A 24306-nucleotide genomic window follows, 5' to 3' on the forward strand; every position below is an offset into this window, starting at 1 on the left:
TTGGGTAGAACTTTAGCAAAGTTTGACCGAAAACGGGGTTGTACTGGTTCCATTTCCTCAATACTGTTTTGGACATGTACATTGTGCTACGTAGACAATGCCAGTTCTCCTACAGTTAATGAAATATCTGATGTCATATTTTTTATTATTATCTGGGTTCAAAAACCACTGGCATCTAGCAGCCAAGGGGCATAGTATTAGAATGTCTTTTAGGCTGACCCACTTATATTAAATTATTCCTATAGTGTTTTGAATATATGTGTGTGTGTGTGTGTGTATTTAAAAGTATTTTTTTTAAGTAGGGATGTACTAAAGGGCAAACTTTTTGACTTTTTTGGGTAAGTCATTGTTTTTCATGTTGGCAGTACAATAGTTCCTGCCATCCAGCAGGGTCTTTGAGTTTAGTTTTTTTGAGAATAGTTTGTATATGGCCCAAATTGCCATTAAACTGTCCCTGCTGTAACATAAGATTATTCCTATCCTTGGACAAGTCAGTGTCAATAACAAAACTACTTGGCTATCATGGAACCAATGTATAAGCAGTAATGGTAGACATCTGTGAAGGTGATCTTTCTACAGAACAAAATAAACATAAGTGAATTTTCCTCCTATTTTATTGCCTTACAGTAAGTCAACTGACAACCCAAATATGGAATATGCTTGTATTGGATGTTCCTTCCCTGCTAAATTGTAAATAATGGCTTCCACTCTGGAAGACTCAACCTAAACATGTGTAACATGGTTGACCATTTATTTTAATAGGCACTATTTAATACTACAGAGGAATTCTACCACTGTCCACACCAAAGAGTAAGAATCTGAATTAGAATTCTGCAAGAAGGATGTCCAGTTGGGACAAACCATTTGAAACTTCATAAAAGAACATGTTATATAAACCAGATATGTAAGAAAAGATCATTATGAGCATGACTTTAGGTAATCAGGCATAGAAGAGAGGGCCTGTATTTAAAGGTTATCTACATCTACAATTGGCAGTTCTCTATATCTCTTATAGACTAGGTTTGCATGTGTTTCAAAGGCTCTATTGGGAGTCTCCATTGCAGATCTTGCATGGAATCCCAGATGAAATAGCACAGCATACTGTGTAATTTCATTTGGGTATATCTCTTTCTGAATGCTAGAAGCTGAATGGACCCCACTGTAGTGGATTATTCTGACTGCCATTACGGAGTCAGGAAGGTATTTCTTTCCCAAATGGGCTAAATTGGCTTATGCCTCATTGTGTTTTTTTTTGCCTTCCTCTGGATCAACAAGGTGTGGCTGTGGGGTGGAAACAGGCTGAACTAGATGGACATTGTCTCCTTTCAGCCTAACATACTATGTTACTATGTAGTCAAAGGGCTCATTTTGGCACCATCCAGGTCCGGCATGTTGAGCTCCAAGGGCAGAGCCAAACAATGAAAACTAATGATGGCAGTGTAGACCTCACAATAACTGTTGTGTCCCTTTCAATTGCTCAGTTTAATATTAAATGCACATTTCTTGAAGGTGTTCCAGTATTTGCACTAGTTCACTGGTAATTACGGGTCAACTAGCTAGTGGAAATGTGGAACCATCGACATAATCCACTGTTGTTGCCAGTGGTGTCCAACCAACAGTATACTAGAAGAAAGTGTAATAGTCTTATTATTAAGTTGTGCAAAATGTTATCATATTTTGTCATATGAAAACTGCTAAATCACAATAAAGCAATACACTTGTTGCTGTCTTACCTCCAGAATTGATGTTTGTATCTGAAGAATCAGCTCATGGCCCTTGACCTGTCTCACACAGATCTTACAAGACAGCTGGGTGGTGGCTGGCGTGTATCTCTCCAGGGAAAAGGCACAGTGCAGTGGCTGCTGGTTACTGCACCAGACACGAGAAAAAGGGACCTCCTGCAATGTATAAAGACAAGGACGATCAGCAGCCTTCAATAAAGTAACAGGCACATTTCATGTTAAACTTCAACACCAAGAATAGCTCCTGTACAAAGTTTTTACTAGCATCAGCCTTTCATTACTGCTGTCCATGGTGCTGAAAATCATAGAATGGTACAGTTGGAAGGGACCTCCAGGGTCATCGGGTCCAACCCCCTGCTCAGTGCAGGATTTACTAAATCATCCCAGACAGATATTTGTCCAGCCTTTGTTTGAACACTTCCATTGAAGGAGAACTCACCACCTCCTGTGGTAACCAGTTCCACTCATTGATCACCCTCACTGTCAGAAAGTTTTTTCCAATATCTAGTTTGTATCTCCTCCCTTTCAGTTTCATCCCATTGCTTCTAGTCTTTCCTTGTACAAATTAGAATAGGGCAGATCCCTCTGCACTGTGACAGCCCTTCAGATATTTGTAGACAGCTATTAAGTCTCCTAGGAAAAGAGATGAGCTGTGTTTCAGTTGGCTGACTAAGCTAGCATGTTTCATCATTGAAGACAAAAGAGGCCAAAATAAAAATCTTAAACCCTCTGAAGGGCAAAATTATGACTTTTCAGAGTTTGCTTCATCTCCAGTAGTGACCAAGAAGAAACACTTTATACCATACATCAAATGTAGGGTATATGTTACATATTACTACTGACTTAATCTAAGTGCACCAGCGCAGACCCCCTGCATAAAGGACATTTGGAATAGATCCATTGTTTAGGCTAGTGCTGCATGGTCACTTTGGTTGCATGACATAAATTCTTGGAAAAGTTACACGACCGAGAAGTTTGTTTGTTTGAGACTTACTGTTTCAGAGCTGTGATTTGGCTATTATGCAGCAGCTAAACTGCAAACAGGTCACAAGCAAATCACAGTCATGCGCAACTTGCATTCAAGTCTATGATGTCCAACCAAAAATTCATCAGTGTTGAATTTCTGCAAATGTTGAATCACAGAACCGTTAGTTTCCGGGCACAAGACCCCACCACTGAGGATCATTACATGTCGTGTCGTAGTGTGACACTGCGATCTTCAAGTTGCATCACCAAAATCACCATGTATCCCTAATCTTGAGTAACTTATTTAGTAATTATGTCATGTCATTTACCTCCTAAAGTACATTGCCAAATAGTTAAAGGAGTTTTCGGAGAGTTTACAGTTATGACCTATCTTTAGGGTATGTTTACACAGTGGAATTTTGATGTGGATGTTGACATGAAATCCATGTGGATTCTACTCTAACTCCACATGAAATCCACATCCCATTATCTTCAATGGTAGTCCATGCTGTAATCTATGCAAAAGCAAGAAGCCTTCACTTTTTTATCTGAATTTTGTGCCGTATGCACTTGTAATCCACATCTGGAATTGTGCATACACATTTGTTTATTGAAAAGAGCTAATTCCACATATAGATCCACAGGCATGCATGTGCATAATTGCAGCAGAAGTCTCTAATTTTTAGGGGTGGAACCTGCATGGAAAGCTGTGCATCAGATTCCACTGTGTGAACATACCCTTAGAATGGTGGGACCCTTACTGATCCAAAGCAATGATTCAGCAGTGATGGAGCGACATCCAAGCACATGTGGCTGTAGTTCAGCCTAATTTGGTCCTATTTAATTGAATGTTTGAATTGACAGTACCGGATATAGCCACACGCCTACAGATGTAGGTGTGGTAAGTGCTGCAGTGTAGGCAAAACTGGCTCAAGGTTTACATGGACCCTTGGGCAACAGAGTCATAAAGGGCCCCTCAAGTAATTTTTATAGGCTTCTCTGTGCCCCTGAGTCATTTAAAAGCTCAATTGTGCCTCTGAGTAATTAATAAGGTCACAATGTGTCCTCTGGGTAATTAGTAAGGCCCAATATGTCTCCTGAGTAATTAGTAAGTCTCCCTAGGATCATGCAGAATGACAGAAGCAGTGCAATGATATCCGTGCTGCCTGCACGATGCAAAATGCTGGGAGGCAGAATAGAAAGCACTCGGCTTCCTGCATTGTCTATCATAGACAGTTGTCTTAAAGATATGGATACAACTGATTTCAAAGAATGGACCCCTAGGCTCAATGGGTGCCAGTACCTCCTTGGGTCTGCTGGTGCTGACACTGGCCCAGAGCGCAGGGGTTATAATACTCCGAAGCATTGATGCATATTCCCAGATTATAAAATTATTAATTACTGCAACATGAGAGCTCAATGTCATTGCAGGGTTCTGCTCCCATGAATTCTCCATCTTCCAACAGCCCTAAATAGAAAGTTTTGCTCACAATGCACATAATTAAGACCAACATGTTTGCTCAGCTCCTATCCAAATACTTGTTAATTCTTTGTAAGTAATTAGAAGTAAAAAAAAACAACATACAACCAGTTTGCAAGATGCAAACTAAATAAATAAGGTTTTGTTGGGCCCAATCATTTCTACTTCATTCAGCGGCTGGAAATCTCATTATAATAAGAAGTAAAATAAAACCATTTCTAAAATACTTTAAGCACTCCTGCCTACGCCATATCCCGTCCTCTCCTATTAGGAAGTGTATATTTCTTGCAAGCGAATGGCTTTTCACAGCATAAAACAATGCTGATTACATTGGGAACATATCCTAATTACACTTCAACTGGCGTTCCATTTGTTGCTAATGCGCTGTGCGTTATTATTACTATTTCTACACTTAACGTGAGATTAATACCTTGAGTGTTAGTTGACTAGTAAAGCATAATTATGTCTGCTTTTTACTGTTTATAGGTTCCTAATAAAGAGTCAGCTGCACATGGGTTTTCTCTCCGGGAAATTCAGCCATTTGCGATGTTATTATGAGCCACTAGCAGCTTCATTTACCTACTGGCACAGCAATATGTGAGGCCGTTACTCTACTCAATGTTCACCTGATAACTACAGTCATTGCAGCCGTCGACACTACACTTTGTGGATTTTAAGCTAATTTCAGCCAGCATCGAACTACAGATACCATAATGTAGAATTTAGAAAGTATTTAGTTGAAGAAAAAGTCTGGAAACAGGAAGAATTCGTTTTGTAAAATTTTATTTTCATAGTAAAGCCATGTTCAAATAGTGAAACCCACACCGATTCCATGTGCAATAAATGGTAAATCTGCATCAATTTCACACCCCATTCATTCAAATGGGAATCTGCTCCTTAGTTGACATACTAAGGAGACAGAATGTCTTATTACACTTACCTAGCAGGCTCAGTCTAGGTCCCTCCCGCTGCTCTCCGGAGCTCTGATGCACTGAGTCATGGCATTGATTGGCCAATTCATAAATCCCAACTCTACAGAGTGTTGTCTGTGATTGGGTCTTCGACCAATGATCAGCCAATCAATGCAGCACTCGATGAACCAATCACAGCCGTCGTATTGGTTCATCAAGCACTGCATTGATTGGCTGAGCAGTGCTCGAGATCCATTCAGAGCCATCGCTTCCTAGAGGTGGGATTTATGAATCATGTAAGACCCACCTGCTAAGTATTCCTTTTTTTTCATGTAATACAGCTAGGGCTTATTTTCAGGGCATCGCTTATATTTCACACCTCCCTGAAAATCCCAATAAAGCAGGGTAGGGCTTATTTTCAGGGTAGGTCTTATTTCTGGGGAAACAGGGTAGTGTTACTTTCTTGCATTGTGCAAGTACATCACCCCTCAGAGCTGTCACAACACGCCAGACCAAGACGTAATAAATGTCCAAGAAGGACCAATAAAGACATATATTATAAGACTAGAATGCAGAGAAAACAAAATATGGCAAATAACAGAAGTAGAGGGATGGGAATGCTATCCCAAACCAACTTTGGTGTGGCAGATCCTGCCATAGAAGTCAATGAGGATGTGCAAATGCGCATGCAATATGCTTGCAAATACATGAAACACTGCATAATTGCACTGGAAAAAGAACACATCATTTCAATGGCTGGGCATTGGTGTGTTTTTTGGGGGGTCGTGCAACTGCACATACTTTGCATGCACAAAAACTACAGTAAAATACGCCAAAAAAAGCACTGATCATTCTGCAAAAACACTGCACTCTTGTGTGTGCAAATACTCATCCACTCGTGTGAAGCTGGCCTAAGGGAGTATTCACATGAATGATATTCCCACGCAAAAAACTTGCAGGAAAATTACATCCATCCTTTTGAATCGGTTAATTCACACAAGTCGCTGGGAGGAAACAAAATTGTGGCATGTTCTATCTTTGTGTGTTCCCTCGGAATGCTCCGCCCATTCTTTTCAATGGGATGTTGAAAGACATTGCATGGCTCTAGCATGCTTTGCCATGTGCATGTAAGTGCAATGCAATGGGAAACACTTGTGGCTTTTTACGTGCGTGAGGACTGCAACTTCACAGAAGTGATATCATGCAAATTTGAATCAAAAACGCTTCACATTGACATGAAAAATGGACATTGGCAAGCGTCATATTGGGCTAAGTTTGTCATTTATACTTTTCTATACCTTTACGCTGCCTACCCACTAGCGTTTTTTTCTCTAGCGATGTGAGATAGAGTGTCTCGCAGCGCAGAGAAAATGCTGTAATATCGCAGCTGTATCGCTCATTGTTTTAGATGGGGTCGGCAGCAGCAGGATCAGCCCCATTGAAAACATGGGGAGTACATCGCAGACTTCTGCCACAGCTGTGACAGCTGTGGCAGAAGTCTGTGATGCTATCCCATTTCTTTCAATGGGGCCGGCACTGCTGCAGCCCCATTGAAAGCAGTGGATTGCAGGCAACCCCCGCAGCCATGATTTTAGGGGAAGGGCTTGAAATATAAGACCTTCCCTGAAAACCATGGCTAGCTGTAAAAAAAAAGTAAAAGAAAAAATATATACTCATCTAGAAGAGCCGTCCGGCTCTTCTCTCTGTCCCCGGCAGTTGTCTTCTGTGTTCTGGAGGCCTGGGATTGAAAAATCCCCGCCCCCAGAAAGCTCACTGATGAATGACTGAGGGCTGCCTGTGATTGGCTGAGCACTGTGACCAATTACAGGCAGGCCTCAGCTGTCATTCAATGGCTGAGGGCTGTCTATGATTGGCTGAGCACTCAGCCAATGAGACCAGTACTTTCTGGAGGTGGTGGTTTTTTAATCCCTGGCCTCCAGAACATATATTTCAAGCCCTTCCCTGAAAATCATTGCTGCGGGGGCTGCCTGCAACCCACTACTTTCAATGGTGCTGAAAGAAATGGGATAGTATCACAAACTTCTGCCACAGCTGTGACAGCTGTGGCAGAAGTCGACAATGCACTCCCTATGTTTTCTTCGGCATTGTGTCCCGCGGGTCTTCTGAGGCACTGCTAAGAAGTTTGGTGAAGCTGGGTTAGTTTAGAGTAGCTTGGCAGGCTGATGAGGAACGGAGCTCGAGACTATGCGACTGTCCCGGTCTGCATCTAAGCCACGCCCCCCCACTCCCTATGTTTTCAACGGGGCTGTCGCTGGCCCCATTGAAAACACTGAGCAATATCGCAAAATTTTTCTTTGCGCTGTGAGACTTAAGAAAAAAAACTGCAAATAAGTATGAAGCCATTGAAAATCATTTGTTTCATAATCATCGCTCTCACATCGCAAGAAAAAATATCACTAGTGGGTAAGCACTTAGGTGCAAATAATTTGCAAATATGGCATAAAAATTGTGTGTCGTTATCCCGACACAAATTACACCACTATTTTGTCAGAGGGGTCTTCATAAACAAGCCCAATTGTATAATTCTTTCCTTGGAATGTCTCTTTAAAAAAATCCATTGACTCTCAATATTGGGAATCATCTCCAGATAATTACAGGTTTTACTACTAATAATCTAAAATAAGTGATAGAAAGAATGCCAATAATGAACATTATTAACATGGTCAATACATTAATAATGAAATAGATTATAGGAGCAAGAAAAAAATGCTACATTTCCTTTCCCAGTTCGCAAAATAGTAATATCTCAACCGTAAGACAGTGATTATGCATACTGCAAAGGCAAAGCGATACCATCAGCTACTGTAAGTCGCTCTAGGCAGGTTGCACTTAGATAAGTGCTGCTTCACTGAATTTTACTAAAGGAGATAGAAGACTCCTGCAAAATACTTGATTTGACACCTGGTCTCATTTACATGGTGAATAACACAGAAGGGACCTGTAACTTATCCGCAGCTCCTTATAATTATTGAGCAGGTTACAACGCCTTAAGCTCGTTCCAGACCACTGCATCAATCTAATGGAATGAAGGACAATGCATTATCACGTCTCAGACACATTTATGAATGATTATTTCAATTGCAGCATCATAGAGGTGATTACACAAGACATATTTTTTGCAAATAGTAACATATGAGATAATCTGGCCAAATGTAAGATCTCTTATTGATGTCACAGTAATACAGAATATACGCTGTAAAATATATTAGCCAGGCTGCCTACTCTTAGCAATGATTAGGAAAGTGTCAGAAATATTATATTCTTGTATGGTTGCCAAAAAAGATTGTATCACTGTAGCTGTAATCAATTATACCTACAATTTACATATACAGTATTCTGACAAATGTAATTGGAACCCTAAGAAAAAGTAGTGTTTATGTATATATGTTAATACTTAGTGGGGCCTCTTTTGGTCATGTTGACATCAGATACTCTCTGTGGTATACCTTCTACTAACGTGTGATACACTTCAGCTGGCATTTCCCTACATTCATCCTGCAAGTGTCTGGCGTGATTTCTCAAAGATAATGCATTTTTCAGTCTACAAATGTGCAAAGAGCATCAACATTTGACAATTGAGCAATGGAAGAACATTCCATGGAGTGATGAATCACACTACTCCATCTTCACATACCTGGATGTGGAGGATGCCTGGTAACTAGAGATAAGCGAGCGTACTCACTAAGGCAATCTACTCAAGCGAGTAGTGCCTTATGCGAGTACCTGCCGGTTCGTCTCTAATGATTCGGGTGCCTGCAGGGGAGAGCAGTGAGTTGTGGGAGTGAGCAGGGAGGAGCGGGGGGGGAGAGAGTGAGAGAGAGATCTCCCCCCCCCCCCCCCCGTTGCTCCCTGCTCTCCCCCGCAGCTCCCCGCCCCCCGACGGCACCCGAATCTTTAGAGACAAGCGGGCAGGTACTCACATAAGGCACTACTCGCTCCAGTAGTTTGCCTTAGCGAGTACGCTCGCTCATCCCTACTGGTTACGCCTTTTGCCTAAGTGTGTTGCGCCAACGGTTAAGTACGGTGAAGGCTCTGTTATACTCTGGGGATGCTTTACGTAGCATTGTCTCGTCCTGTTGGTTGTAGTGGCAAGAACCATGAACATGGAGGGGGCACCATGACATTCTAGACAATAATGTGCTGCCAAAAATGTGGCGATAATCTGGGAATGTTCAGCCATATTTCTAACAAGACAATGTGCTTTGTCACAAGTCCAACGCTGATTTACGCTGGTTTTAGGATGGATGTTCCATGATTGGCCTGTACTGAGTCCCGACCTGAACCCTACTGAATATGTTTGGGGCAAACTGGAATGTCAAGTCAGGAAATATGAACAAAGTCCATCTTCTTTGAGGGAACTCACCAAACATTTGCAGGATGAGTGGAGGGTAATACACTTCCGCTGATATCAGACATTAGTAGAAAGTATGCCACAGAGAGTACCCAATGTCATTAAGGCCAAAGGAAGCTCCAATAAGTGTTAGCATTTGTAAATGATTGTTGTTTAGGTGTTCAATGACTATTAGTAGGATAGTGGGAAATCAAGATGAAGCCTACGCTGTGTCAAAATAACGCTCATGTAAAAAAGGCCTATGGCAGATAGAAAGGGGAGGATAGGCAAGCAGTGAATATATGAATATTAATGACTCTTATTGGACTCATCTCTGCTGGGCACTGCAAGCTCACAGATGTGAGGATTACAAACTCCTGCACCAATTGGGATAAGTAACAGATGATTGAAATCAGCATCTCCATCACTATACTGCCCATAGCCAGGGCAGTATAAGGGACCTGACAAGTTCCTTTAGGTCAATCAATTATAATTAAAGGCGGGTCTCCAGTATTAGAGAAAGGGTCATTCCTTTTTCAGAAAGAGTACCACACTTGTCTGTGGGCTGAATGAGCAGGAGCTGTGATGCTAGATACAAAAGGCAGACCCTTTGTAATAATTCTGGACAACCCCTTTAATTAAGGCATGAAATGGTTGTCCTGAAGACATGGAAAATAGTAATTCTTGCTGAAACATGAAAGAATACAATAATCAGAAGATCTGTGAAGAAACTGACGCATGGTCCGGAGCGGGAAGTTGTCGGATCGATTCATACCTGGATTCTAGATTAGGACCATTTGATGATGGCAGAAGCTTTTGAAATGTTAAGCAGCCTTTGATCTTGTGTTTAGTGAAGAACATGTCTTCAAGCCGAATGAGTAAGATACCACAAGCTAATTACATTTATAATGGCACTTATAACATATGTCCCTGGTAAGGCAAAAAATGAAGAGTTTTTAATTTCTGTATCAAGATAAAACTTTGATTTCATTCTCCATTTCTAACTTTCAATTTCCCATTAATTTAGTGAAATTGAGGTTGTCAACAGATGTAGCAGGTGGTAGTTGTTTTAGACTCTGCTTCAGAGAAATCTTTGTCATATGCTTTATTATATTGTATGTAACTGGGATCCAACTTTATAAAATAAAAGCCAGAGCCATATCCAGTCCAATTCTCAGCGCTAGAAGAGTCCGAAATGCTTCCATGTTAACAGATAAATATTCCATCAACAGGTTGAAATAGGCAAACTTTAAATTTGAGTTTTTCCATTCAGACAACCTCTTTAAGAAACACATTGGGACCTGTTTATGACTCCCGGGACATCATAAGGATGCTGTTGGAAAATCTCAATTTCAGTGCATGCACTAAGGCCTTAGTCAGACGGGCGATTTTTTGCGCGATTTGCGGATCGCATGATGGATGCGCATCCGCAAATCGCGTGACCGGTGCGCGCAAGTCTCCCGCAAATCGCCCGAAAATCTTGAAGTACAATGCTTCATTTAGACCACATCGCCTCTTACATAAAGCTACACTTCTGTGTCAGACATGAAAAAAGTGTAGAAAGTGCCTAAAACACATGATAAATGTGTTGCAAAGTGTGAAAACTGCAAAGTTTTAGGATTATTTTTTTAAATATACACAGTGACATGGAGAATGTTTAAAAAATTACCAAAAATGTATCCCGCTGCCACATGCTTTGGACATGTGACACGTAAAGATAATTCAAAATGAACACACAGTACAAGAAGGGTGTTGGCCCCTCTGCGTAGGTAAATTTTACCTTTCCTGGTTGTCCTGCACAGCAGCACATATATATGGGGATGCAGCATGATCCTTAAGAGTGAGAGATACCAATAATTAAAAATGGGCAACCAAAGGAAGATTCTTCTCCCATAGAGAAGTTTAGCCTGTAATGATGCCACCTGTCCATTACACTTGTTAGGACAATAGAAAACTAAAAAAAACATACAAGGAGAGCAACCAAGGCCCTTCTTGTAGGGCTTGTTCACTCTGAACCAGCTCTTTGTGTAACCCATCTAAAGCTTGTGGCAGGGGAATAACTCCTTCATACGTACATGCTAATGTACAGGGCACCAAGGAGAAATATATATTTAACATGACAAGGTGATTTAAAGAATAGGCCATTTTCTAAGGACACGTTCCCTTTAAAACGCTGCAAACATCTCCTGGATCATAAGTTGCCAATCGTGGTAGCTTCATCTCAAATTGGCAGTTGCTTTCACTAGTCTAGTTGCAACCAAGGGAACAGTATCATCAACTCATCCCTTGGACCTCAAGATATATACTCCACAGAACACTATAGCATGAGATATTAATAAAAATTCCTTTAATTGCACATTCCTAATCTTTACATTAATTAGGTTGAAAGCAGTATAGGCATATAGAATACAGCAGTAAATTAAATGTAAAGCCATTATATTTCCATGATAGGAAAACATTGGTGTTAAAGGGGTTTACCCTGATATACTGGCTGAAAGCACGTACAGTAATTGTACTCCAGAACCACCAGGCATGGAGGGACAGGCTGCATGGTAAATAGTAGTGACTGAGATAATAAAATACCGCCTTTGACAAAGTGTAATTTGGTATTAGGATCTCATGCATGGTTATGCCATTTTTAATGTTATTGTATTGCTCACAACAATTAATTAAATCACTTCAAAACTAGCGTGAAAATTTTTTAGTGTAGATTCGGTGATGGTTGAGAGAAAATAAAATTATACCCAAGTTGGAACCGGGAAATGGATAATATTATAGGGAATTTGTCATCAACTATGAGCACCATAAACTAATAAACTAAGTCATGGTTCTTATAGTTTAGGTGACGTGGAGATTGGGTAACCTCTAGAGATGAACGAACTTACTCGGTTCGGGTGTTTTTGCACTCGAGCACCGCTTTTTCCGAGTAACTGACCACTCGAACGAAAAGATTCGAGGGGCGCCGGGGGCGGTGGACGGTGTGGTGGAGCAGGGGGTAGCAGTGGGGAACAGGGGGGAGCTCTCTCTCTCCCCCCCCCCCACTCCCCTCTGCAACCCCCCACTCACCCCCGGCGCCCCCCGAATCTTTTTGCCCGAGTAGTCGGTTACTCGGAAAAAGCGGTGCTCGGGTGCAAAAACGCCCTAAACGAGTAAGTTCGCTTATTTCTAGTAACCTCTTTTCATACTCACCTGGTGCCTCGTTCTTGTGATGTCTTCCAGCAGAGTCAGCATTCACACAGCAAACTTGACTCTTTTCAGATGGCTATGCATGTGCACTACCATAGAGATATATGCAAATATTCATGTATTGCCTTCTGAAAAGAATCAAGCTTGCTATGTGTGCGCTGATTTCCCCAGGGGACACCAAAGGAAAAGGGGACTGTGTGAGTATGAAAAAAGGCTCCCCAGACTTCACATCACCTAAACTACAAGCACCTTAACTTAGTTTATGGTGCTTATAGTTAATGACAGGTTCCCTTTATGTTATAGGACAGTGATTGCCTACTACAACACTGCGACACCTTGGAGTGCTGTGAGAAGCTCCTAGGGGTGTCGTGCGAAAGGAGGGAGAAGAAGACACAGAGAGAATTTTTCCTGCAGGGGTGTCACAAGATAACATTTTTTGACTTAATGTGCTGCAAGTCGAAAAAGGCAAGGAAACACTGATAGAAGGTGCATATAATGAAGAGCAGTCTAAAAATATTTTCCTAGTAGCAATAATTTGCAGAAGGGCCAGTATTTCCTGTGTTTTCCATTCCACAAAAGCTACAGGTTTGGCAGTTGAGTATTATCCATACACTTGCAAGAATGGAACTACATGGTGCATACTTTTATGTCTACCAAGAGATGATGGCCCTTTGGCACCAGATGATGCTGCACCATGTTCGTACAACTGAATGTTGAGTTTAGTGGACTTAGAAATCTGGCAAACCAGCCTAATAGGACAAAACCCTGTACAGATTTATTTTGATGGAAAGGTGTCTTGCTAAGCCTATATTCTCCTAGAGAAGAGCAGGATATTAAATGCAGAAAATGCCACATGATGAATATATTCTTGATGCTCCTCACTTTTATGGTTTATGTAAGACATAAAGGAAGAGCGATCCTTCAGGAGCGTAACAGAAGATAATCACTTACTGTCTTTTTATAAAAGAAAAGTAAAAAAAAAACTGAGTTGAAAAGCCGAGTCTTTGCTGAGCCAGTAATACAGGGTGATTGATGTTTTTGTGAAGTAAGAGAGACTTCTCAAGCCTAAAGTATGAAATAAAAAAAGTATGTTCTAAAATAGTGATACCTTTTTATTGGGCTGACTATCGAGGTCTGACATAGGCTTCTAGGAATTAAACCCTCAAGGCCTCAGCTGAGCTACTTCAGAAATGTGTTCTCTTTAAAGATTAGCTGAAATAGAGAAGCTTTACAGTTCTCGTACTCTTTCTGGCCACACCAAGATAAAGTCTAAACGTTAACTCTTTGGCTTAACAAAAGGAAATAAAATCTTCAAAAAGTCAAGCCATCACCAGATATTTCTAAACTGCACAACACCCAGATCTAGTCTTTATGTCTCTAATGGTCTTCTTATAAAGAAATTGGGATTAATTACCAGGAGAGATCCATATTAAAACGAGGTGAGGAACAATAGAATATCTTAAGCCTTGTAGAGCATGGGAATACATTGAGGGCAAGCCAACGAAAGGAAACTTTTGCAGTTGTTGGCTTAAAAAATAAATCACCATGGGTCACATTTATAATTATTGGTACAGACTGTATTTTAGAACAAATGTGGTGCGTATATATGGCATATCTATATACCATCTGGTTGCCACTTTTTATAGAATGCTGGAGTTCAAAGGGACCTCCAGGGTCAACAGGTCCAACCCTCTGCTTAATGCAGGATCTCTAAATCATCCCAGACAGATGTCTATCCGACCTCTGTTTGAAGACTTCCATTAAAGGAGAACTCACCACCTCCTGTGGAAACCTGTTCCACTCATTGATCACCCTCACTGGCTAAAAGTTTTGTTCAAATAACTAATCTGTGTCTCCTCCTTTCAGTTTCATCCCATTGCTTCTGGTCTTTCCTTGTATAAATGGAAATAGGGCTGATCCCTCTGCAGTGTGACAGCCCTTCAGATATTTGTAGACAGCTATTAAGTCTCCTCTCAGCCTTCTTTTTTGCAAGCTCAACATTCCCTGATCCTTTAACCGTTCCTCATAGGACATGTTTTGCAGACCGCTCACCATCCTGGTAGCTCTTCTCTGAAAATGATATAGCATAATGATGGATACATAGGATAGCATCCTAATGCATTATAACTCATTTGGGTACTGTAACATTTGGGCTAGGTTCATACTTTGCTCGGGCATTATAGTCAAAGTATATTTCTGGAAGTACTCTCAACATATCCATATAATGTTCCCAGAAACTTTCTATAGTTGTCGGATACCGGTTCTGCTCGAGCCTCTGGGGCATAACTTGCATTCACAGCTAGTATGTACCTATCTTTATAGAGAAGATTCTGGTTTGGCTCATGTCCTTAGTTATGTTGCCTGTTGAAAGGTCAGACATTGACCTACTGGGAACTTACCTTCCAATAGGTGGAATTACAGAGGCATTTTTCCATCTCCCATCTGCATTGGCACTTTTTGTGTCAGTTTTTCCTTTATACTTCTCTTTCCTTTTCTATCCACTCCTGGCTTAACAAAATCAAAACTACACTTTCTGCATAATTTCAGCCTAATAGGATTGCTTCATGCATGTGATTTTTATAAACCTCATTCAGATGTATGAGATGAATTTCTGATGCTGAAATTTTTACTATGGAAACTTGCCAGATGTGAAGGTACAGAGGACATATTGGTTGTCATGCCGTACATCTTTGCCAAGAGCAGATATAACTTAAAGAGATACTGGCAGAAGAGGAAAGTCTATTGGCACACCGTTGGTGTATTGTATTTTTAATGATATTTTAAAGGTTTTACTTCTATTCTGAGCTAGTAAGGCTGTGCTTCCTGTTGCCACAATTGTACAATACAATTTCTTTAACCCTTTCCAATCTACTGTCTGACATCTAAAGACATTCAGATTGAAGGCTGTACAGCTTTGATATCTGAAGACGTCCGGCAGGGTATTCTTACTGTAGATTACTGGCCACTCTGTTGTCGGGGGCCTCTCCAGCATGCCACATACCGCAGTACTGGCTCTAGCCAGCAGACAGCGCCATTGTATAATGGCAGAAAGTAAAAGCTCCCTAGGAAACCCTGAATCCAAAATTGGATTGCAAAGGGTTAAAGGAGATGTTTAGCACTTTATTTTCTTAGTATTTTTTCCCCGCTCGTCATTTGTAAACACCTCCTCTCAACATTTTTAGATGGGCCCTCCCCGTCATTCTTATTCCCTGGGCGTAATTGAAGAGGTATATTCTAAAGTGACTTAGATCGCCTGCACATAAACGGGTTGGATTCCGCAAGCGGGAGCCCGCAGCAAAATCCAACCCTGTGCCTAGACGGCATTGGATGGCTGCAACGAGCCGCCGTCAGACATGCGCGGTACTGACATTTTTTTTTATCTTTATTTTTCCCGCGCCATCGCTAGGCAGTGATGCAGAATCCGTGACCTTTCTGCAATGTCAATTGCAGAACTGTCACAGGTCATATGACTCCATTGACTTCAATGGAAGTCGTCAGGGTGGAATCTGCACTAAAATAGGACGCGCTGCGATTTTTCCTCCGCTCGCGGAAATGGCTATTTCAATTGTGCAGGAAGAAGCGATTCGCAAGAGTACTTACATACTTTTCATAATGCCTACTCTTTTATTAGTAACATGTTATAGTAAAAATCACTCAAATACTTGCAAAACACTTACAGCAAAGATCATGTTTTATTCCAAAAGCATATCACATAAAAAATAAAACTCCAAAATCCTGTTTTGTGGAAAATGGCATTTATTGGATTTAAGTCACTTTGGAAACCAGCTCTTCATCTGTAGAATTCCTATACTGTACTTAAAAGACAGGTTTCAAAAATGTTAGGGCAGCAACAACCGGACCTCCTGCTGTTCTGCTGAACTGAAATGAGATCACCATGGACCCTTACCATCTCCCAAGTCTAAGGACACTCCCTTAGTCAGACGGGCGTTTTTTCGCACGATTTGCGGATCGCATGACGGATGCGCATCTGCAAATCGCGTGACCGGTGCGCGCAAGTCGCCCGCAAATCGCCCGAAAATCTGCTCCTAGCCGCGTTTCATTAGAAACGGGCCGGAGCTGTCCAGCGCATTGCATTCAATGGAGACGGCAATAGAGCCGCCTCCATTTAAAGCAATGCGCTGCGGGCGAGCCCGGGATGAATTGTCGGTAAGGGCTTAAATATATAAGCCCTTCCCTGCAATTCATCCTAAAATGTGTTAAAATAAAAAAAAATTGTATACTCACCTTCTCCCGGCAGCCGGAGCTCCGCGCGGCCGTCCTGCAGTGGGTGGGAAGGGGTGTGAGTCAGACCTGCCCCCTGATTGGCTCAGCGCTGAGCCAATCAGAGGCATGCCTCACTCACACCCATTCATGAATGGATGTGAGTCAGACCTGCCCCTGATTGGCTCAGCGCTGAGAGGCAGCAGTCACTCACCCATTCATGAATTCATGAATAGGTGTGTGAGTGAAACCGGCCTCTGATTGGTCAGGGCTTTGACCAATCAGAGGCAGATCATTCAGCAGGCGGGGATTTTAAAGCCCCGCCGGCTGAATAGTGCCGAGAAGCAGTTCAGGAGAACTGACAGCGGCCGCGGCTGGACTCCAGCTGCAGCGGAAAGGTGAGTATACAATTTTTTTTTTATCTTAACACATTTTAGGATGAATTGCAGGGAAGGGCTTATATATTTAACCCCTTCCCGACAATTCACCCCGCGCATGCCGGCAGCCCATTGCTTTCAATGGAGCGGCTGTATTGCCGCTCCATTGAATTCAATGGGCAAACATCGTTCTTCTCTGCCACAGCTGTTACAGCTGTGGCAGAGAAGAATGATTTGTCTTCTATATGTTCTCAATGGGGTCGGAGCTGCTGCCGCCGGCCCCATTGAGCGCATATACAGAAGAGAACAGGAATCGCAGATCGCAGATAGGTGCGATCTGCGATTTCTGTTCTATAATTTATCGGACGAGCGCATAAAAAGCGCTCATGTGTCCGATACCATTGCAAAGCAATGGTTTTATAAAATCGCCGGACGCATGCGCATGCGCAAATCGCAGCTAAAAACGCCCGTCTGACTAAGGCCTAAGGCAGTAGAATTGTTAAAGGGTTTATGTTCTACAAGCCAAAAGATTTGACCTTATAATGGCATTTACCTGGAATATGTCATAGTCATAGTCATTTACAGGGTACATTCAAACGTTGCAACTACACTATGGATTTTTTGTATTTTTCTGTGGATCTACATGTGCAAAATTTGCAGTGCATAACAGAAACAGTAAAGTAGATAATATTTTACTAAATCTCATCCAAACAGCACATAAAAATATCTGCAGTGCAAACTGGGATGCAGTATGGATTTTAAAACCAAAGCACCTGAATTTATACTGCAGGTTTTCATCCTAAATTTCACCCGTTTCAATGAGCGGGGTGAAGTCTACGTCAAAAGCGCAGCAAAATCTGTTAAAATTTGCATGTAACACGAGTGGAGCGTGCCGTAGATTTGTCTTGGATTTTTTTTTAGCAAGAATTAGATTTTGCGCTGTTGAAAACACATCCCCTGTGGACCTACCTTTTAGGTCTCTTTCACACCAGCGTTGCGATCTTCAGCTGACAGAAATTGCGCATGAATGAGAGAGAGCCGTGGCCATGTTACGGATAAATCTTACGCTTTCACGCTCATTTACATGGCTGCAGCCCGGAATTCCTTCGACCAGCATAAATCCTTCAACTGGCCCTATAGAGCCAGCTGACATAGTTTAGCAGCGCTAGCCACTGTTTAACCCTTTGCAATCCAATTTTGGATTCAGGGTTTCCTAGGGGGCTTTCTCTTTTTGCCATTATACAATGGAGCCATCTGCTGGCTAGAGACAGTAGTGTGGTATGGGACATGCCGAAGAGGCCCCTGACAACAGACCAGCCAGTAACGTACAATAAGAATACCCTGCTGTACAGCCTTCAATCTGAATGTCTTTCGACGTCAGACAGTGGATTGGAAAGGGTTAACTTCCTCCCTTTGCTAGCAGCTTCCATAGAAGCCTACAGGAGAGCTGTCGGCTGATCACGGCCAAAAGATAGGGCAAGACCTATCTTTTCAGGCCACTTCTAAACATCGGCCGGTGTATTCAGCTGTCCTATCTTCACCAGCCAGACATTTCTATGCAGCTAATAATTGGCCATCTGAATGAATGCATTGGAATCCAATTCTTCAGACGGTCGCCATTTTTTATCGCGGCTAAATTAGCCACGTAAAACCGCTCATGCGAAAGAGGCCTTCTGGTCTATGTTGCTCTTTTACACATGTGTACTGGCATCAAACATAACTTATGTATGTATATATGCGTTTCCTTCTCAACTAAAGTTGTATTTTCCCATTCCTTTAGTTTTTCGGCTGCATCGGATCGGAGGTCGTTGATGGCAGCGACGGGCTTTGGGAGGGATGCCATAACACAAATGACAGCGTAATTCTCCCAGGTGTCTACTAAAATTGCTGCCATTTTAAAAGCAAAGCTAATATTTCTTTATTGCACCTACATTAGGCTTGTCACAGCATCTGACAGGCAGAGTGGTAGAATTTGATATAATATGTATGTTATTTAATTCTTTTTACTAAAAGCACCAAAAACACGCAGAAAAAATGAAGCCGGGTGAATACATTACAGTGAATATTCCTTTTTCGTATTCAGGAGGCTAAGATAAAAACAGTCTTCATTGCTCCAACCTCACAGTAAACTATAATTCTGCGCGACCCTTAAAACGCCTTTGAGTTTCTAAAACTAAGGCCCCATTCTCTAAATCACCGCAGCCTCTGTACGCCACTTCTTCCCGGCGGGTTTTATGATACTTCAGCATATCACTTCCCTTTTTATATACTGTGCTGTTATAAAGTAATGGTTCTTTCATCTGCATTTTATCTCTAAGTAGTAAATTTTAATAGTTACTTAGGTCTACGGCACTCATGGAACTTTTAGCAGTGTATGAATTGGATACACCATAAAGATTAATGCCCAAGAATTTACATTGTTATAATGCCTCTCTCACTTTTCATGGCACCCTGAAGTTCCGTTTTATGTTTGGAAATAGGATAGATTTTGACTTGTAATGCTATGTGGGAAAAACAAGTATATGTATATTATGCAGTTTGTTGGAAGAGAGTCAAGGAGTTATAGTTGTACGACACTATCTCATTGGTATTCCCAACAATTCTGCTGGTGTAAGGCGTATTCGGAGGACATTGCTTGGACGCTGTACTTTGAACCATGATTTAGGATAAAACAAAAGAAAATTTCTTAAAGGGGTTGTCCAGTTTGCTATGCCCCATTAGGGAATTCTGAGTTAAAAGGGGTTATCCAGTTACTATCCAGGAGTTAAAATAACAAATCCAGAGGTACTTACCGGTCTTAAGCCATAGCGATCCAGCGTTGCAGTCCCACCGTCTTCCTGGTCTTTGTTTTGGAAAGGCTTCCATCTGAATGCCACAGCCAATTAGAGCGTGAGTGACCCAGGTACCGTTCTTTTGGTATATCCACTCATATACTGCTAGCAAACATGCTTGGGGAAGGGCATTGGACCACTGTGATTGGGTACAGCGGTCAAGTAGAAGCCGTTGTACAGCAAAGACCAAGAGGACTGTGAGGCTTCAGCGCTGGATCACTGGGAGTGAGAACCGGTAACTACCGCTGGTTTTATTTTACCGCCTGCACAACTGTCCTTAGAAAGTCATAAAGTAACCAGACAACCCATTTAATAGAAGAGGTACACAATGCATATTAGTTAGGCTCACTCTTGCGCTTGGACAGAGTAATCAGTTTCAGAGTACCAACATAGCTCAGTCCTGATATAGCAATTTTTATGCTAATACCCATAGGGCCGTGTGTTATGCCACTAGGCACTCCAAAGGTCAGATTATACTCAAGATGGCTGACAGCTCTTGCTGAAACCTTTTGAGCTGCTGTTGATCTAAAGGTGACTACTTCTGTAAAACGCTCATCATTCCAGTGCCGCGAGTTCATATGCAGCGATGATGTCACATTATCAACATGTAAATGCTACAGCCAATAACTGGCCTCAGCAGTGTCTTGCGGTGGCAGGCAGAACCTTTTAAAGGGGTTGTCCCGCGCCGAAACGGGTTTTTTTTTTTTTCAACCCCCCCCCCCCCCCCGTTCGGCGCGAGACAACCCCGATGCAGGGGTTAAAAAAGAACACCGCACAGTGCTTACCTGAATCCCCGCGCTCCGGTGACTTCTTACTTACCGGTTGAAGATGGCCGCCGGGATCTTCTCCCTCCGTGGACCGCAGCTCTTCTGTGCGGTCCATTGCCGATTCCAGCCTCCTGATTGGCTGGAATCGGCACGTGACGGGGCGGAGCTACACGGAGCCCCATTGAGAAAAGAAGAAGACCCGGACTGCGCAAGCGCGTCTAATTTGGCCATTAGACGCCGAAAATTAGGCGGCTCCATGGAAACGAGGACGCTAGCAATGGAGCAGGTAAGTGAAAAACTTCTGATAACTTCTGTATGGCTCATAATTAATGCACAATGTACATTACAAAGTGCATTAATATGGCCATACAGAAGTATATAACCCCACTTGCTTTCGCGGGACAACCCCTTTAAGGGCTTTCTGTCTAGACTCAGACGCCCACTCAATCCCTCAGGAGGTCTCTTATGCACTTACTCTGCACACACTCACTTGAAAGGAGCAAGCACTTGTTTTTATGGACACACCTCATTCCCCACATACACACACATGTGGTGCAATGTTCTTAGTGTCTTAACTTCTAATTTCAAGTCTGTGCAGCACCATAGAACAATGGCCCCTTCTGATTGCCATATCCTGCGGCATGACATACAGTAATACCTTTCTTAGTGTCATTAACTACCATTACACAGTAAATAATGGCACTGTTGAGACAATGGTTCGCCAGCTCCTATATTATGCATTACCGACGCCTAGGCTTTATAATGTACATACTATCAAATCTAGAGCACAAAAGTGAATACCGGCAATTGCCATCTGTGGATGTAACTTTTCTTTATTGGACCTCATATAAACACACAAACAGCTCTGCTAGGGACAAAAAGCAGTGATCCCATTTCAGAGCTAACCTGTGTTTTAGACCCTCTTGTGCTCTGAATTTATTCACACAGTTTCAGGAGATCAGTCGCTGATTGTGAACCGGGAAGGAAGAGTAAGCTTTTTGTGTTATTTAATCTATAATATCTTACACTGCAATACCATACAATGCAATACCATAGTAAAAAGTGCAACATAATCACATACAACACATACAACATGCTGCAACATCAGTAAATGGTGTTTTTCAATGCAAACAGTGTACTGCGATTTATTAAGGGGGAAGAATAGGACAGTAACAGTGTGTCCGCCCCCCTCATCTTGCAAACATCTCTGTCTCCTTCTCTCTCTGGGCAGTTCTGTATTACAAATACAATCCTCATTGATAGGCCCAGTGTAATACTTTATTTTCCCCATGATAGAGTTGCAGAAGAATTGAACACTTACTGCTAGGTTTTGCCGAAAAATTGCCAGGGATTGTCCAAAGCAAAGAATGTCTAAGGCAGTGTTTCTCAACTCCAGTCCTCAGGACCCCAAAACAGGCCATGTCTTCAGGATTTCCTTAGTATTGCACAGATGATGTAATTATTGTCAGTGCCTCAGACATTGCTACCAGTGTTCTTACTATAGGCCATCTTGAAAACATGACCTGTTGGGGGTCCTGAGGACTGGAGTTGAGAAACACTGGTCTAAGGTTCTTTTCACATCACTCTTATGGCATTTGCCTAATGCTTACGCCTGGTTGTACATTGCTAAATGGATATTTGTGGTAGATGCCATGCAGTGACATTCATCATCTATCGGGCCCAATAGTATTAAAAAAGGTTAAACATATTGTATGTTTTTTACTGGATACTGTGGAATGGAATAGCGTAGTTTACTTTTGCAGAAAACTGTCCACGGTCTCTTCTGAAGAGATTAGAGCCCTGTGAATTCACCGCCCAATCACACTTATCATCAAGCCATGTTTCCCTTATTCCTACTATATCGTAATTTTCATTAGACATTCTCGCTTCAAGCTCATCCACTTTACCGATCATACTTTTTAAATTCGTTGCCAAACAATTACGGTTGTTGTTCTTAATATTCATTGTGCTACTAATGGTACTATTAGCTATTCTGTCAGTTCTAACTGCTTTAACCGCACCCCCTGCTCGACCCCCGTTTCCATTACTTGGTCCAAGGTCACTATCTACACTGTCTACCCCCTGTTTCTCGGTTTGCCCTCCCCCCAGTTCCTAGTTTAAACACTCCTCCAGCCTTCTAGCCATCTGCTCCCCCAGCACAGCTGCAACCTCCGCATGAGAATGCAGCCCGTCCCTATGGCAGAGTCTGTATCTGACATCAAAGTCAGCCCAGTTCTCCAGGAACCCAATGTCAGGATGTGCTGCTGGGATCTGTTGTACTATGTACTCCTAGCAGCACAGCTACTGGTGGTTGAGGGTTAATTGAGCTGGCTGGGTGTTGTACTTCCTGCTAGCCAATCTCCTGGGTCTGTGCTCACATATAAACCCAGCTCCTGGTCAGTCTGGCTTGGTCCCAAGGTGAGCAGTCATGCTACTTCTGTGTTCTGTAACTTGTTATCAGTCATGTTCAGCTTGTCCCCATTCTGATCTGTGTTTGCAAGTAGGTCTGTTATGTCTCTCTGCTTCCAGTGGGTCAGTTGGTGGATCCCTGACACAGTCCCCTATGTCAGCTCTGTGGCTGACTGTCTATCCCCCCTGGTATGAGGACACATAGACTTGCTGTGAGTTTCATCTGTCTTCATGTGAGCGCTGGTAGAGTCCGTGCCCTGGTTGTCTGTCCTGTTGCAAGCTTGCTGTGTCATCTGTGACCTGCTGGTTCATGTCCGTTTGTACGTTTACTTCCTGTCAGTTTTCTGTCAGCTTACTGTGTGCCCTGTGCTCTGTCCTGTTCCTTATGCAAGCTTGCTGTGTGATCTGTGTCTTGCTGTTCATGTCCGTTTGTACGTTTAAGTACTGTCACTTTTGTGTTAGCTTGCTGTGTGACCTACGATCTGTGTCCTGTCCTGTTGCAGGGTTCTGTGTGAACTCTGTCCGGTTCTGCTGGACTCCTGGTTAGTGTAGGGACTAGTGGTATAACCAGGAGCCGTGAAGTGGCTCGCTAGCTTTCATGTTTTGTACAAAATGTCAACTAATACCTGGTATTTATATTCAGCTTATCATCTGTTACTAGTGTTTGCATTGTGGCTGCTGTATGCTGCGTATTCTGGCTCTGTGTGTCCTGTTGTTCAGTCCCTGTCATGTGGCATGTGAATGCATCCTGTTCTGGTGCGTGGCTCCTAGGATCAGCTAGGGCCCAGATTTGAAGACCGCTGGGCCGCCCTTTATTGGGGCGAATTCCCTGCTTAGGTAGGGCCATGCCATCCTCCCGTGTAGCACACAGTCAGTTGCCTGAAACCCGTGTGAATACCGTGTGCAACCTGTGTGCGTCCATCCCCATCCGCTCCCCTTTTGGTCACGATCGTGTGGGCCCTGTGGTTAGTTTGTCCACACGATCATAACACCCAAACCCCAAAAGGTGATATGAACATTGCTTAAACTTCAGTTATTTATAATATGGTTGACTGAAAGGGTTTC

The 24306-nt window shown here is 42.4% G+C and overlaps 1 protein-coding gene and 1 long non-coding RNA gene across 2 annotated transcripts in view; both read right to left on the reverse strand.

Annotated features, from left to right (window-relative positions):
* Positions 1 to 1821, reverse strand: part of LOC136612565 (uncharacterized) — a 40866-nt gene extending 39045 nt beyond the window's left edge. Inside the window, exon 1 of the long non-coding RNA XR_010790400.1 lies at positions 1734 to 1821. This is a non-coding gene — a long non-coding RNA (uncharacterized lncRNA). The remainder of the gene's footprint in view (positions 1 to 1733) is intronic.
* An 11-nt stretch (positions 1822 to 1832) lies between these two features.
* Positions 1833 to 24306, reverse strand: part of UNC5D (unc-5 netrin receptor D) — a gene marked incomplete at its 3' end in the record, with an annotated part of 671255 nt that continues 648781 nt past the window's right edge. The window contains exon 15 of the mRNA XM_066589399.1: positions 1833 to 1898. Within this exon, the coding sequence (XP_066445496.1) occupies positions 1833 to 1898 (66 nt within the window). The remainder of the gene's footprint in view (positions 1899 to 24306) is intronic.

The sequence above is a fragment of the Eleutherodactylus coqui genome, chromosome 2 (assembly GCF_035609145.1).
Source record: "Eleutherodactylus coqui strain aEleCoq1 chromosome 2, aEleCoq1.hap1, whole genome shotgun sequence".
In the NCBI taxonomy this organism is placed as follows: domain Eukaryota; kingdom Metazoa; phylum Chordata; class Amphibia; order Anura; family Eleutherodactylidae; genus Eleutherodactylus; species Eleutherodactylus coqui.